Raw genomic sequence first — 15,317 nt, 5'->3', positions numbered from 1 at the left:
GGGAGTCGGCACAATTTTTCTAAGAGCCAAGGGCACTAAAGCTTGTTAGGTCCCTACATTCAGGCGCTATGTTTTAGTAGAAAAACCTGTTCGATATATCCAGGGTCATCTTGTAATTTTTGCACACTATATTGTTCATAAGTGTTGTGCTTTCTGCATTTTGTTTAGCAAATGTTTTTGTGTGACTATTTAAATGTCTGTAGTCTAATACTATTCTATATGAATGGTCGGGTTTAGCGACTGGAAATAATGGATTATTCATGGATGAGTCTGAGGGTCCAGTGACACCCTGGTACTCCAATTGATTGAGGATTTCCCTCACAGGTGCTTTTGCATAATATTTTATAGGGTATTGAGGTTGTGGTTGGGGTTGGGATTTTATTGGTATTACGTGGTAAAGGGAATCTTTGTCCCATCCTACGTGATTGCGATATAATGCTGATGCCTGTGCAACTGCCCAATCAATGGCATGCATTTCAACTAGCTTTCTGAGAACACGGGGAGAAGGATTTTTCAATCACATCCTCTCTGTAAGGGAGATTATGGATGCATTTTGGCGGCCAATCTTTTTCAGCCAGCGAAATATCATAAATAGAGATGACGTGGTCCCAAAGGATAGTGTCAATTATGCATTCAATGTCCCCTTCTAACTGAATAGTTACTCTGTACACCCTATCGGATGTGGAGACATTAATGCTCGCAGTCTCAATTTGTAAGAAGTCCTCAGTTGCTTTCACCTCCAGATGCTCTTGAAGATCTTGGCAAACTATAGTGACCTCTGCTGCACTGTCGAGCAGTGCCAGTGTCCACTTCCTGTTCTTCAATAAAGCCCTCTTCTTGAGCGGCATGTCAAATTGTAACTGCTGCCACTTTTGTCTTTTTGAATTGGGGTTTCTGTTGGGGAAGTTTCCCTTCTTTTGTAACTGAAACTTCAGATGAGCGTTGTGAGTCCTTTCTCAGTTTTACGTACTCAGTTTACTGCTCTGACCACCCACCTCTCTCACTGTGTTCTTCCGGTGAGTGTTGGTGTACCGTGTGCGGTAGTATAGAGTGTGGCAAACACCGTGCCCCATGTACTGCAGTTACCAAATGTGGGAACCATCCTAAATGGCAAGCACATTGTTAGAATTCTATGTTTATCCTGAGGTCCTCTACGAGGAAAAAACTGCTTCCAGCGCATTTATTTTTTGAGCTAACCAAAACGGAATTTCCACCCGCTTAGTGGGTACCTTATCCATGATCAAATGTACAGTCGAAGGGTTAATGATTGGCGTGGCTGCATGTTGTTGCACTGGGGCGGCAGCACGTGCTGGGTTAGCATTTAATGTTTGCATAACAAACTGTACTAATAGTCTGTATATTGTTGTGAGCTCTATATATAGGCGGCAAACCTCAGCTACCCTCTAAGGTTGCTGCATCGGGGTGTGGTGTATATGTGGCCAATAAAGGCCAGGTCGGGCCATCATTGCTCAGAGGACCTAAGCTAACATGTAATATTGTTAGTGGTAGGGCGCCATCAAGCCAATTATTATGGTCTTGGTAAGATAAAGGTATTTCTAAGTATGCATGCGCTCTGTATTGTGCAGTTATGTTTGCAGGTGATAGTGGTGAAATGTAATTGTGTTCCCATCTACTGCTGGCCCTAGAGCAGAGGTCTTCAAACTGGGGGCAGGTGATCCCAGGGGGGGCGCCAGACTCTGGCCAAAAGAAGAATAATACAGATATCAGGCCTTTGTTTTAAGCAGAAGCATGTTAACATGTTTTAAAAAGGCAACAGTACTTAACTGCAATGTTCAGATAGGTCTATACATTTTAAACAGTGTCCTTCTTTAGAAAATAATTATGAAAATTCTGAAGGGGGCCCAATTATTTTTATTATTCAACTGGGTGGCGCGGTATTAAAAAGTTTGGAGACCACTGCCCTAGAGTAAAAAAGTTTTCTATAGGCTGGATGAACGTCAACAACAAATGTAAGTGGACCCCCCTGGGCCGTTAGGCCATTAGCCAACAAATGTGCAGTGAGGGGTGGTCCCATATTTACTGCAATTGCTACCCATTGTGTGATCGCCATTTTAATGGTAGATGTATGTTCAGAGATAAGGACACCAAGTGGGGATTAATCCTTTTAAGGTTCAAGCCTGAACAACCTAAAGCTCAAGACAGGTACTACCTATTTAGCTGAGGAGGAAATCCTCAATACCACGGACATCTCCGTATATATTATTGAGGTGTCTTTTATCCTTAGATGAGACAGAGATACTTAGGAGGATCTGAATATTAGTGCCTAACCAAACATTGGTGGCGCCATGTCGCGTAGGTTTTCATTATGGTAATGGGACTACTGGATTTGGGAGATAGGATCACATGGATTGTGGGTACTAAGTATGTTTCCACACCCATGACTCCTGTCAGCCTAATCCGGGTTCTACAGCTAACTAGCAGCGCCTCATCTCTGACTGAGATGATTGTGGCAACTGGGTGCATGACAAGAAAGACTCATCAGGGGAATCGTGGTTGATCAGATCCCTTCCCTTTCTAAGTTACCAAAGGGTCTCAAACTAGCAAACACAACAGAGGCAGAATATACTTCAATTAGTATTTATTGAAATAACTGCACCTTAGATAAAAAGGCTTGTATGACCATAACTATGATGATAAAACACAATAAAAACAGGCAGGTGACTAACAGAGTAAAACACAAGAACAGTCCTACCATACTGTCACTAGGAGTGATATATATTTCTCCTACCTATACTATGTTTGAGCACAGCGTAATAAGCCTAATCTGACCTTCAATTTTACCCCCTGGGGTTCATGATCCCTCATACTTGGAGGATGAAGCATGTGGTCTGGAAAGACACCGTCCCCATGTGGATCAGGGGTCCGGCCATCTAAGCAAGTAGATGCAGCAAAGCAATCAGCGATCAGAATACAGTCGTGGTCATCTGGCTGGAATCTCACTCCAACGTGTCTGTGACAAAAGGGTGTTTTTATAATAAAACAGCTGACATTCTAAGAATTGGTCCCCACATATGAGTGTACGTGTTTCTGTGAATGCTGGAGACACAGCATACTACATTTGTCAGCAACCCTATCTGACTGTAGCCTTGGAGAAAGCACAAACTGAAATAAATGTCCTACAAAGTACGTGATGTTTTCCTAGGCGAAAGTACAATGAGATAAAGAAAATAAAAGAGCATCGAAAATATAGCTATTGCTAGAAAAATCAAGCAATGCTGAATAAAATGTAACAGGGTTAAGGTGCACAGCGGCAGGCCCAGTTAACTTAAACCAACATGTCTAAAACATGGCTAAAATAGCTACACCAAAGCTCGATATGCATCAATTACAGTGAATGCCCGGTCCTAACCTTGGCATGCACCATCTTTATATTATAGCCTCCAATCTTTTTTCGGATGTGCTTGTGGTTCCGCCCATGACAATTCACATTCCAAAATGAGTGGTAAGTAAGGCATGACCTCTCAAGGATCACTCTCATTCATTAAACAAAGAGGCTGATGCACACTGTGCACTGCAATCTAAGGTTTGCCAAGAAATCAGGTGATAGCTAATGTTGAGAGCTGTCTGTAAGCATTGAATCATTCTCAAATTGTATATCAGTACAGAATGTTATTGCTTATTTAAGGTGAAAAAACAACTACCAAGGCTGCAATAATACCATAGACAATATAAAATGAGTAAATATTAAGATTGCTATGTGACAATATTTACACAGTGATTTTACTCCTATTACTGGCCTAGGTGTCTTGAGGATTCTGATTTGCCAGCAAAAAACACACAGGAAATGAGAAGTACATGGACGTAGAGGAGTAGATAAACTAGTTTAACAAGCATTACCAGTAAGTACCGCATTACTATTTCATCCCTCTTACTCATCACTGTTATAACTACATGACACATTCCCAAAGCCGGGCCAAGACATTACTTAATGATGATTATGTGCCACTGACAAAGGTCAGGAGACCCATAGCTGAACCACAACTGAACCACTGAAACATAAAAACACAGACTCCAATTTAAGTTATGGAAATAGCTAGCCACAACAATAGGTTCTGTCCAAAACAGATCTGTAAAGTCAAGATCAATCTCTGTCCATTTTCACTGGGAATAAGTCGTTAAGTATCTCATGATGGGGAAAGACCCACAAATCACCAACAAATTTGGCTGGAATGATAGAGAACCAATAACACTTTAGTTGATGAGAAAAACATCATCACCAAGTTCCGGACTGAATTAGAAAACAAGGCAAACTGAATAACCAATAACAAAGTCTATGGAGGAAGGACAAAAATCCTAAGCCATGCAGCAGAGCAGCAACATTTTGGATAAGACATAATTTTGTCTTGCCTGGTTGTTCGATGGATCTGAATGCAGCAGAGATATTAAGAGGTTAGTCTGCCATAAAAAATATGCTACGTCTACTATTCCTTGTCCTGGGCCAGAGCACATCCCTGTAATGAAAGAGTCAGAGGTGGGTAAGTTCTGACAAACCGTCCTATGCAGTCCATCAAAGGGTTGTATGGTGGAGAACTAGAACCATAGGGATGAGGGCCTCTAAATGACATGCTTTGATATCTTGCATTTAATAAATAGAAAAAACAACCCTTGAATGTGATGCGAAAAGGTTCTGCTTAGGACTGGTACATAACCTGGCATGCTTTCCAAGGAACACAAATCATATCTACCTCTGGTTACGAGGTAACTAATAATCGGAATCAATCATCTGGATGGTAATAGCTTACCAACCTCAAGACAACCATCAGGAAAAAAAGGTAGAGAATACGGGCCCTCTCCTACTAACAAATCTCAAAGGTTCAACCCACAACTTAAAAACCATTCCACAGCTATTGCTGGATGCAGATGCCTCAGCACATGGACCTTGTAGAAGTGAAACTGTAACAGCTCATGTAGCCCCAATTAGAAATTCATATGGAATCTATATTCTATAGATGCAGGAAAAGTCTGTGGTCAAGGACTGTACCATTCATGCTTATTTGCAAAGGCAAATTTGTATCAGATGCACTAATTTCATTGTAAGTGTAGCTTACTGCCTTCATGTGGAATACAGGCCCACTGACCTACCAGGATGTAAACGTGTGGCTTGCTGACACACACATCAGTAGCATACAAACATTTCACTGAACTATATTACTACACAGTCCTATCTGGAAATATGGATTTTGGTCAATCAAAAAGTTAATCTGGCAACTGAGCAGTATATAGAACTACCCTGTTAACAAAACAAAACTGTAAGGCATGAGCTCAGACACCATAATTACGAGTAGGATGTTGCACACTTGAGCTACATCCATGTTTTACTTACACACCAGGATTCAAGGAATGAGCTAGAAGATCAATAGGCGCCCAGCTTCAATGAGTGATTGACTCTCTGAAAGATGGACCAGGATGATTTCCCATGTATGTGGTCGGGTAGAAGCAACCTGAGGTTAAGGAGAGGGCTAAAAATGATAATAATTAAAAGGATGTTGGATATGTGGGTCTTCTGGATATAGTCTCACCTTCCTATAGTAAGGAATATAATGAAGAAGTTGTAGATAGTAGTCATGTTTCCTGTGAAGTATCTAGTTTTGACTTAGGCTACACATTTTTATTTACACAGTTTATTTTAGTGTATCATTACTTTAGCAAACTAATTGCTATGGAGACTGGATATTTCCAGACAAGCAATCTATGTGAAACTCGTATATTCTATCTGGACCTTTAACTCTTTCATTAGGTCAACTTAAAAGTAGGAGTGTAAGAATGAACATTACCATTGTTTTGCAACTGTAAGGGACATTGAGATTTGAAGAGGGAATTTGTGTTTTAATTGTTTGCTACCTGAGTGGTAATCAACCCAGCAAGATAAAACAGATTAATTTCAGTGAAACTATTACATTTCTACTCATCAACAAAATCAATTTATTTGGTAATTAAAACCTAGTGTGCACACAAGTCCCGGGTTTAAGTGAAAAAGCAAACCCAAGACCCTTTATTTTGAAGCCTTTGTATTTCCTCTGGGTGTTAGTCTACAGACCACACCATCATGCGGTCTTAGTGAGCCAGTGTCCATAATCTTGAAGCTCTGTCCAGGGACCAGTTCAAACTCGTATCTCTGCAAAAGCTTTGCCATCACCACTTTGGCCTCCATCTAGGGGAAGTAAAGACATGAAGCACAGATTAAGGAATAGACTTTACTTTAAATGAGCTCAAAGAATCCAAATAAAAATCCTGGGGTAATTTTTGTCATCTAGATAATCATAACTTTTACTGATCTAAGAAAGGGGGCCATTTAAATGTGGGAGATAATGTATCATCCATAAAAAGTTGGTGGATATCCAAAATATCTACCTGCCATGCCCCAGGCCACATTAATAGACTGAGGATGTCACTTTTCCCAGCAGCAGAATTGTAGCCAGCTTCACCTTCTGAAAACTTTGACTCACCAGTGCCTATAGTGTTGGATGGGTTGCCGGCTTTTTATCTTGCCCAGAAGAACCATGTACATCATCACAGGCAGACACGTTCATTCCCACCCTCCAAGAAAATCCACACTTTGGTGTTCTGTCTCGTAGGGAAAAGGTCCAGGAAGGTCCGCCAGATCATCATGGCATTGTGATGTTGCCATCATTCGTTATTGTAACCAAAATGGCTCCCACTACAGGGGCTATTTTCGCTGGACACGTACATGGAGATTTTTCCAGAGTCACTTCCAATATTCGTCTGTTTCTTGTATGAATTTGCAGTGAATTTCTCTCTTATGTCAGTATTCTCATCAGACCGTCTTGTCTTTACCATGCTCTCAACTAGATGGATGTTTGTTCCTCGAGGTGCAACATATAGATGCTTTATTTAGTTATGTAATCAACTACCCAAAAAAGGTGCCACTATATTTGTATTTTCATTCCAATCATTCTGTGTCTCAATTGCAATTTTAAAATGTTTTTCTTTGGGCTCATAGAACGCTTCTTATTTTTAAAGTATGTCTACAATAAATATCATACTGCACAACTTGCATTTCTGTAGGTATTCAAAGTATGTTGTCAAATGACCGATTAATCTAAAATGCAAATGGCACAAATCAAATGTGTGCAAATAATAAAGGCATTTCCAAAAAGAAAATCTTCCTTCAGAATCTTGCAGGCCAACGGAGTAATGATTCAGTGCTTACCTGTGCACATGAATACAAACAATGCGCAGCATAAAAGGGGAAATTGTAAAATGTCTCAACTTAGAGATGACTTTTCCTGCCTCACTGCAAAGAATGCAGATAATGTACGCCTGAAAAGGTATATTGGAGTCTCCAACTAAATCAGACAATGGATTTCCATTTTTGTAGAGACCTTGCATTCCATTCCTTCGGTGGCTTCAACCAGCATCAGTCTGTCAGTCTTGTCCCTTGGAAGGATTACAATATGAAGGTCTTTCTTGATTGATGATGAATGCAGAACGGAGAAGTGAGTCCTGATGTTAATAGTAGGCCCCCACTCTTTCCCGTTTATTCGTGTACTTCATCAGAGGCAGATAACCCAGCCCATCACACATAACTTTTGGTATGAATGTGAGATACATGCGCCGATTACAGGGTAAGTGTATTTCCAGGTGGTGAACCAGAAATGTTAAGTATTATGATTTGAAAGTATCAGTGCAAATAATACTCTGGTTGCAGAAGCGTGTACAGCTATTTCCATTACGAAAATGTTGCACAGGTTTAAAAAAAAACCTGGACAGCATTATAAGAAAATTATTCTTTGACTGTCTTACCTGGGCAAATATCTGTCCAATGCAGGAACGAGGTCCCAGAGAAAATGGAAAGTATGTATAATAAGGCCTATAAAAACATACAAGCAGAATTAATAATAAGATTGTGGATACTGTTAAGCAGTGGCACATCAGTTTAAAAATACAAAAAGTAAGGAAATCAAAACTGGAAACTCCAGAACAAAAAAATTTGCACATCGATTGCTAGTGATTTATTTTTATGATTTTAAACATGCATCTAACGCAAAACCGATCTCATTAGAGGAACTGAAGTATGGACCATGAATGCACAGCACAATAAACAGGTTTCTTACCTTGCAGCTTAATTATTTTATAAATTCATTTGCTTGGCATACTTCTGTCATCTAAAATAAGTTATGTTTCAAATGATTCACTATATACAGACCTATTTGGACTTCTAGATGCCATTTAACAGGCAAAGCCAAAGTGCTGGATATGCTCTAAGACAAATGTTTTATAGTTCGAGAATTCAAGGAGTGTATGTACACTCAGGTACCTCAGAATTTATACCATTTCTACAAACAGTAATTTACCGTTTTACAAGATGTTTGAGATAGTACTCCTGCCAAACAAATGTGTATGTTTTTCCTATTTTTCACGTGTTTGCCGTTCCTTACTAACTACAATCTACAAATCAAAGAATAGCATGAGATCTGTATTGAAAGTAAGTCCACATTCGTGACTTAGGCAAGTAAAACTACAATGGTCTCTGACATTAGAAAAGGTTTTAATTGTCAGATCAGGTTTTAAAAATAAATTTGGGCTAAATGCCAGAAATTAGATATCGATGTGTTTGGTGGTCGTTAAGACTATCTGGATAAATAGAAAATGTACAGCTTTTGAAACGTGATTCCTAGGTTCAGTCACTTGCTATTGAGATGTCAAGCCAAGATGTGATGCTTAAAACCTACCTCTGTAATGGAAAATGTATGCTGCTGTTCACATGCACTTGAGCTACAATGACGGTAGGATTGGTGAGCCTTAGATGTTTCGAAGGCTTGAAAACCGCAGCTGCAAAAACAAGCCTCAAAACGGGTGCATCCATTGCTACTTCTGCATGAGTCTAAAAGACTGGTTATGTCAGTTATTTGTCTTTCCTTCTGGGTGTGTTGTTTGGGGTGGCACTCACTGAGGGATTTTCAAGACAGACTTCGGCATGGTGCTCCCCTTGTCATTCATGGTTCTCTACTTATAATATTCAAAGGGCAGGGAGGAAACATAGGGCCTCATTCCGATTCTGGCGGGCGGCGGGCACCGCCCGCCAGGCGGGAACCGCCACTTGGCCGCTCCGCGGTCAAAAGACCGCGGAGGCCATTCTGGCTTTCCCGCTGGGCCGGCGGGCGCCCGCCAAAGGAGCACCCGCCGGCCCAGCGGGAAAGCCCCTGCAACGAGGATGCCGACTCCGAATGGAGCCGGTGGAGTTGCAGGGGTGCGACGGGTGCAGTTGCACCCGTCGCGATTTTCACTGTCTGCAAAGCAGACAGTGAAAATCCTGCTGGGGCCCTGTTGGGGGCCCCTGCACTGCCCATGCCAGTGGCATGGGCAGTGCAGGGGCCCCCAGGGGCCCCGCGACACCCGTTCCCGCCATCCTGTTCCGGGCGGGTTTAACCGCCAGGAACAGGATGGCGGGAAGGGGGTCAGAATCTCCATGGCGGCGCTGCAAGCAGCGCCGCCATGGAGATTCAGCCCAGCCGGGGGTAATCCGGCGGGAAACCGCCGGACCCGGCTGGGCGACCCCGGCTGTAAAGCCGCGGTCAGAATAACAGAGGAAGCACCGCCAGCCTGTTGGCGGTGTTTCTGTGGTCGTTGACCCTGGCGGTCGATGACCGCCAGGGTCAGAATGACCCCCATAGTCTCTCCCGTGTGGTGAATCCTCAAATCACGGCCTCTGGATGCAGCTGTCAATTGCATTTAAAAAACCCTATGACCCTATGCAACAATAACATTTGGCTATGTTTTTTTCTGTTTTTTTTACTGTATTCTCTGTTTTGATACATCCCTAGTCTTTCTTGTCATAGTCCTCCCCACTAGTTACATTAGTCCTTACATTGATTTAAGGGGTAAAGTAGATGAATCCTAACTGCATGCGAGTCAAACCTCACGATGAGGACCGTGAAGAGGAAACTAGGACCAGGGTAAAGAAGATAACTGGTCATTGATCGGGGCAATCTCTACCATCTCTTGCTTTTGTAAAAGTCATTAGAGAGTATGAAAGGTCGAAACTGACATACATTTTAAGGTTGTTATCATTGCCGTTTCACACTTTTCTCACTAATGCTGTCTCTATGCAGGTAAAGCTCTTTCAGCTGGTGCCAGAGTGCAGTCTTTTCTGGGGCCAGGGACTGTAGAATGAACTTCTGCCCCAAACTGGCAGCAGTCATCTAAAAAAAAGTAATTTGGCCTCCCTACCGTTCCTTTAGTTTTTTTACGGTCAAGCCTGCAATTGCATGTGATAGCGCATGAATAATGTTAGCGACATGCTGCTGTAGTGAAAAAAGGGTCATGAGTCGCCCATAGCTTACTATTTGTTGGCTTCCACGGCGCTCTTCTTTACAGCCTCGTAATTCATCACATTCTTTTTTTTTAACTTCTATCGCCCTGCAAACACAAGGCCCCACTCCAACCTGCACCACTCAATCCAAAACAATGTGCCCCACTCCAATCTGCCCCACTCAAATCCAAAACAATCTATCTCACTCTAATCTAAAACAATCTGCCCCACTCCAGTCCAAAACAATCAGCCCCACTCCAGTTCTCCCACTCGAATCCAATCCGCCCCTCTCCAATCCACCCCACAACAATCCAAAACAATGTGTGTCCTCCATTCCAAAACAGTCTGTCCCACTTCAGCCCAAAACCATCTGCCCCATTCCAGTTCAAAACAATATGCCCCACTTCAGTCTGCCCCACTACATTCCAAATAATCTGCCCCCTCCAAATCAAAACAATCTGCCCCACTCCGATCTGTCCCAGTACAAACCAAAACAATCTGCCCCACTTCCACTTGCCTCACTCCAATCTAAAACAATCTGCTACTGCAATCTGCCCCACTCCAATCCAAAAAATCATCCCCACTCCAGTCCATATAATCTTCCCCACTCCAGTCCAAAACAATCTGACCACTAAAATCTTAAGCAATGTGCCCCACTCCATTCTACCCCCCTCCAATCCAAAACAATTAGCCCCACTCCAGTCCAAACCAATCTGCCCCACTCCAATACACAATCTGCCCCGCTCCAATAAAAAACAATTTGCCTCACTTCAATCCAAAACAATCTGCCCGCTCTAATCTAAAACAAACCTCCCCACTCCAATTCAAAACAATCTGCCCACTTCAATCCAAAACAATCTGCACCACTCCAATCCCCCACTTCAATCCATCTGCCCCACTCTAATCCACTCTGATCCAGGCCACCCCACCATGACCCACCCCACTCCAATCTGCCCCACTCCAGTCCAAAACAATATGTCCCACTACAATTCAAAACAATCTGCGTACTCCACTCTAAAACAGTCTGCCTCACTTCAATCCAAAACAATCTGCCCCACTCCAATCCAAAACAATATGCCTCACTCCAGTCTGCCCCACCACCAAGCCAAAACATCTGCCCCACTACAAACCAAATCAATCTGACCCATTCTAATCTGTGCCAGTACACACCAAACCAATCTTTCCCAATGCATCTACCCCCACTCCAAATCAAAACAATCTACCCACCCCAATCCAAAACAATCTGCCCCACTCCAACTTGCCCAACTCCAATCCAGAACAATCTACCCCACTCCAATCCAATTTGCTCCAGTCCAATTCACCCCACTCCAATCCAGTGCAAATCACCCATATCACACCGATTCAATCTGCCCACCCCAATCTGCACCACTCCAATCCAAAAAATCTGCCCCACTACAATCCAAACCAATCTGTCCCAGTTCAAACCAAAACAATCTGCACCAATCCAATCTGCCCCACTCCAATCCAAAACAATCTGTCCACTCCAATCCAAAACAATCTACCTCACTCCAATTCAAAACAATCTACCCCACTCTAATCTAAAACAATCTGCCCCACTCAAATCTGCCCCACTCCAGTCCAAAACAATCTGCCCCACTCCAGTTCTCCCACTCCAATCCAATCCGCCCCTCCAATCCACCCTATAACAATCCAAAATAATCTGCGTCCTCCATTCCAAAACAGTCTGCCCCACTTCAGCCCACAACCATCTTCCCCACTCCAGTTCAAAACAATATGCCCCACTCCAGTCTGCCCCACTGCATTCCAAAAAATCTGCCCACTACAATCCAAAACTATCTGAACCATTCTCCAATCTGTCCCAGTACAAACCAAAACAATCTGCCCCATTCCCACCTGCCCCCCTCCAATCCAATGCAATCTGCCACTGCAATTTGCCCCACTCCAACCCAAAACAATCAGCCCCAATCCAGTCCAAAACAATCTGCCCACTCAAATCTTAAATAGTGTGCCCCACTCCAGTCTACCCCTCTCCAATCCAAAACCAGCCCCACTCCAGTCCAAAACTATCTGCCCCACTCCAATCAAAAACAATCTGCCTCACTCCAATCCAAAAAGTCCGCCCGCTCTAATCTAATACAATCTGCCCCATTCCAATCCAAAACAATTGCCCACTCCAACCAAAACAATCTGCCCCACTCCAATCCAAAACAGTCTGCACACTCAAATCTTAAGCAGTGTGCCCCACTCCAGTCTACCTCTCTCCAATCCGAAACAATCAGCCCCACTCTAGTCCAAAACAATCTGCCCCACTCCAATACACAATCTGCCCCACTCCAATCAAAAACAATCTGCCTCACTCCAATCCAAAACAATCTGCCCCGCTCAAATCTAAAACAATATGCCGCACTCTAATACAAAACAATCTGCCCACTTCCATCCAAAACAATCTGCCCCACTCCAATCCAATCTGCCCCACTCCAATCCACTCCGATCCATGCCACCTCACTATGATCCACCGCACTCCAATCTGCCCCACCCCAATCCAAAACACTGCCCCTACTCCAATCCAAAATGATATGCCCAACTCCAATCCAAAACAATCTGCCTCAATCCAATCTCTCTCACTCCAGTCCAAAACAATCTGCCTACTTCACTCCAAAACAGTCTGGCCCACTTTAATCCAAAACAATCTGCCCCACTCCAATCCAAAACAATATGCCCCACTCCAATCCAAAACAATATGCCCCACTCCAGTCTGCCCCACTACAATCCAAACAATCTGCTTCACAACAATCCAAAATAAACTGCCCAACTCCAATCACCCCACTACAATCCAATCTGCCCCACCCCAATCCACCCCACTCCAATCTAAAACAATCTTCCCTCCTACATTCCATAACAGTCTGCCCGCTTCAGCCCAAAGCCATCTGCCCCCCTCCAGTCCAAAACAATATGCCCCACTCCAGTCTGCCCCACTACAATCCAAAACAATCTTCCTCACTCCAATCCGTGCTAGTACAAACCAAAACAATCTGCCCCACTCCAATCCAAAATGATCTGTCACTGCAATCTGCACCACTCCAATCCGCACCACTCTAATGCAAAACAATCTGCCCACCCCAATCCAAAGCAATGTTCCCCACTCCAGTTTGCCCCACTCCAGTCCAAATCAATCAGCCCCACTCCAGTCCAAAACAATCTGCCCCACTCCAATCCAAATAAGCTGCCCCATTTCAATACACAAAAATATGCCCCACCCCAGTCCAAAAAACACCCCACTCCAATCTAAAACTATCTGCCTTCTTCCATTACAAAACAGTCTGCCCCACTTCAGACCAAAACCATCTGCCCCCTCCAGTCCAAAACAGTATGCCCCACTCCAGTCTGCCCCACTACAATCCAAAACAATCTGCCCCACTCCAATCTGTGCTAGTAAAAACCAAAACAATTTGGCCCACTCCCACCTGTCTCACTCCAATATGCCACTGCAATCTGCACCACTCCAACCTGCCCCACCCCAATCCAAAGCAATGTTCCAGACTCCAGTCTGCCTCGCTCCAATCCAAAACAATCAGCCCCACTCCAGTCCAAAACCATCTGCCCCACTCCAACCTAAAAAAGCCTGCCCCATTCCAAACAGCAATCAAAAACAATCTGCCCCACTCCAATCCACCCATGCCAAGCCAAAGCAATCTGCCACACTCCAACCCAAAATAATGTGCCCACAAAGTGGCCCACTCCATTCCAAATCCACCACACTCCAATACTCCCAACCCACCTACTCCAATCTGCCCCCTTTAATCTAAAACAATCTGCCTCACTTCAATATAGCAATTCAAAACAATCTGCTCCATTCTAATCCAAAACAATCTCCCCTAATCCAATCCAAAAAACCTGACCAACTTGAATCCAAAACAAACTGCCTGACTCCAATCCAAAAAAATCTTCCCCACTCCAATCTGCCCTACACTGATCAGTACAATCTGCTCTCTCCAATCCAAAATAATCTGCCTGACTTCAATTTCCCCTCCAATCTAATTTGCCCCACTCCAATCTATTCCACTCCAATATGCCCCAATTGAATCTGCCCCAATTGAATATGCCCCAATTGAATCTGCCCCACTCCAATCTGCCCCACTCCAATCTGCCCCACTCCAATCTGCCCCACTCCATTCTGCCCCACTCCATTCTGCCCCACTCCACTCTGTCCCACTCCACTCTGTCCCACTCCACTCTGTCCCACTCCAATCTGTCCCACTCCAATCTGTCCCACTCCAATCCAAAACAATCTGCCTACTCCACTCCAAAACAGTCTGCCCCACTTCAGTCCAAAACAATCTGTCCCATTACAACCATAAATGTCTGCCCCACTCCAATCTGTCCCAGTACACACCAAAACAATCTGCCACAATGCAATCTGTCTCACTCCATTTCAAATATTTCTGCCCACCGAATCCAAAATAAGCATCACCACTCCAATCTGCCCCACTCCAATCCAAAACAATCTTCCCCACTCCAGTCTGCCCCACTCCAGTCCAGAACAAGCTATCCCACGTCAATCTAATTCACACCAATACAAACCACCCCACTCTAGTTCAGTCCACTCCACCCATATCACCCCACTTCAATGTGCCCACTCCAATCTGCTCCACTCCAATCTGTCTCACTCCAATCCAAAACAATCAGCCACACTACAAAGCAATATGCCCTACTACAATCCAAAACAATCCTGACCCACTACAATCCAAAACAATCTGCCCCACTATAATCTGTCCCAGTACAAACCAAAACAATCTGCTACAATACAATCCAAAACAATCTATCCACTCCAATCCCAAAATAATTGCCCACTTCAACCTGCCCCACTCCAATCTTGATTTCATTCTACATTTTACTATATTTCACGCGCTGCCAACGGTCCATGTTCAGAGGCCTCGGTGCATTTAGTAGGCAGCCATCTTTCCCCTTGGCTCGGGACGTTTGCGGAGGCCATCTTTGGAGGTCAGTGGTGTAGCCGTTGGACTCTCCTGATTTAGAATCT

The 15,317-nt window shown here is 43.7% G+C and overlaps 1 protein-coding gene across 1 annotated transcript in view; it reads right to left on the bottom strand.

The window, feature by feature from the left end:
- Positions 1-2,582: 2,582 nt before the first annotated feature.
- Positions 2,583-15,317, bottom strand: part of LOC138260124 (cholesterol 24-hydroxylase-like) — a 237,165-nt gene continuing 224,430 nt past the window's right edge. Inside the window, exons 14-15 of the mRNA XM_069208299.1 lie at positions 7,786-7,852; positions 2,583-6,172 (exon numbers count right to left, since the gene is read on the bottom strand). Of these exons, the coding sequence (XP_069064400.1) occupies positions 6,014-6,172; positions 7,786-7,852 (226 nt within the window). The 3' untranslated portion in view covers positions 2,583-6,013. The remainder of the gene's footprint in view (positions 6,173-7,785; positions 7,853-15,317) is intronic.

Source organism: Pleurodeles waltl, chromosome 9 (genome assembly GCF_031143425.1).
Source record: "Pleurodeles waltl isolate 20211129_DDA chromosome 9, aPleWal1.hap1.20221129, whole genome shotgun sequence".
Classification (NCBI taxonomy): domain Eukaryota; kingdom Metazoa; phylum Chordata; class Amphibia; order Caudata; family Salamandridae; genus Pleurodeles; species Pleurodeles waltl.
The sequence above is the reverse complement of the archived record's forward strand: the minus strand, read 5'-3'. Positions and strand labels throughout refer to the sequence as shown.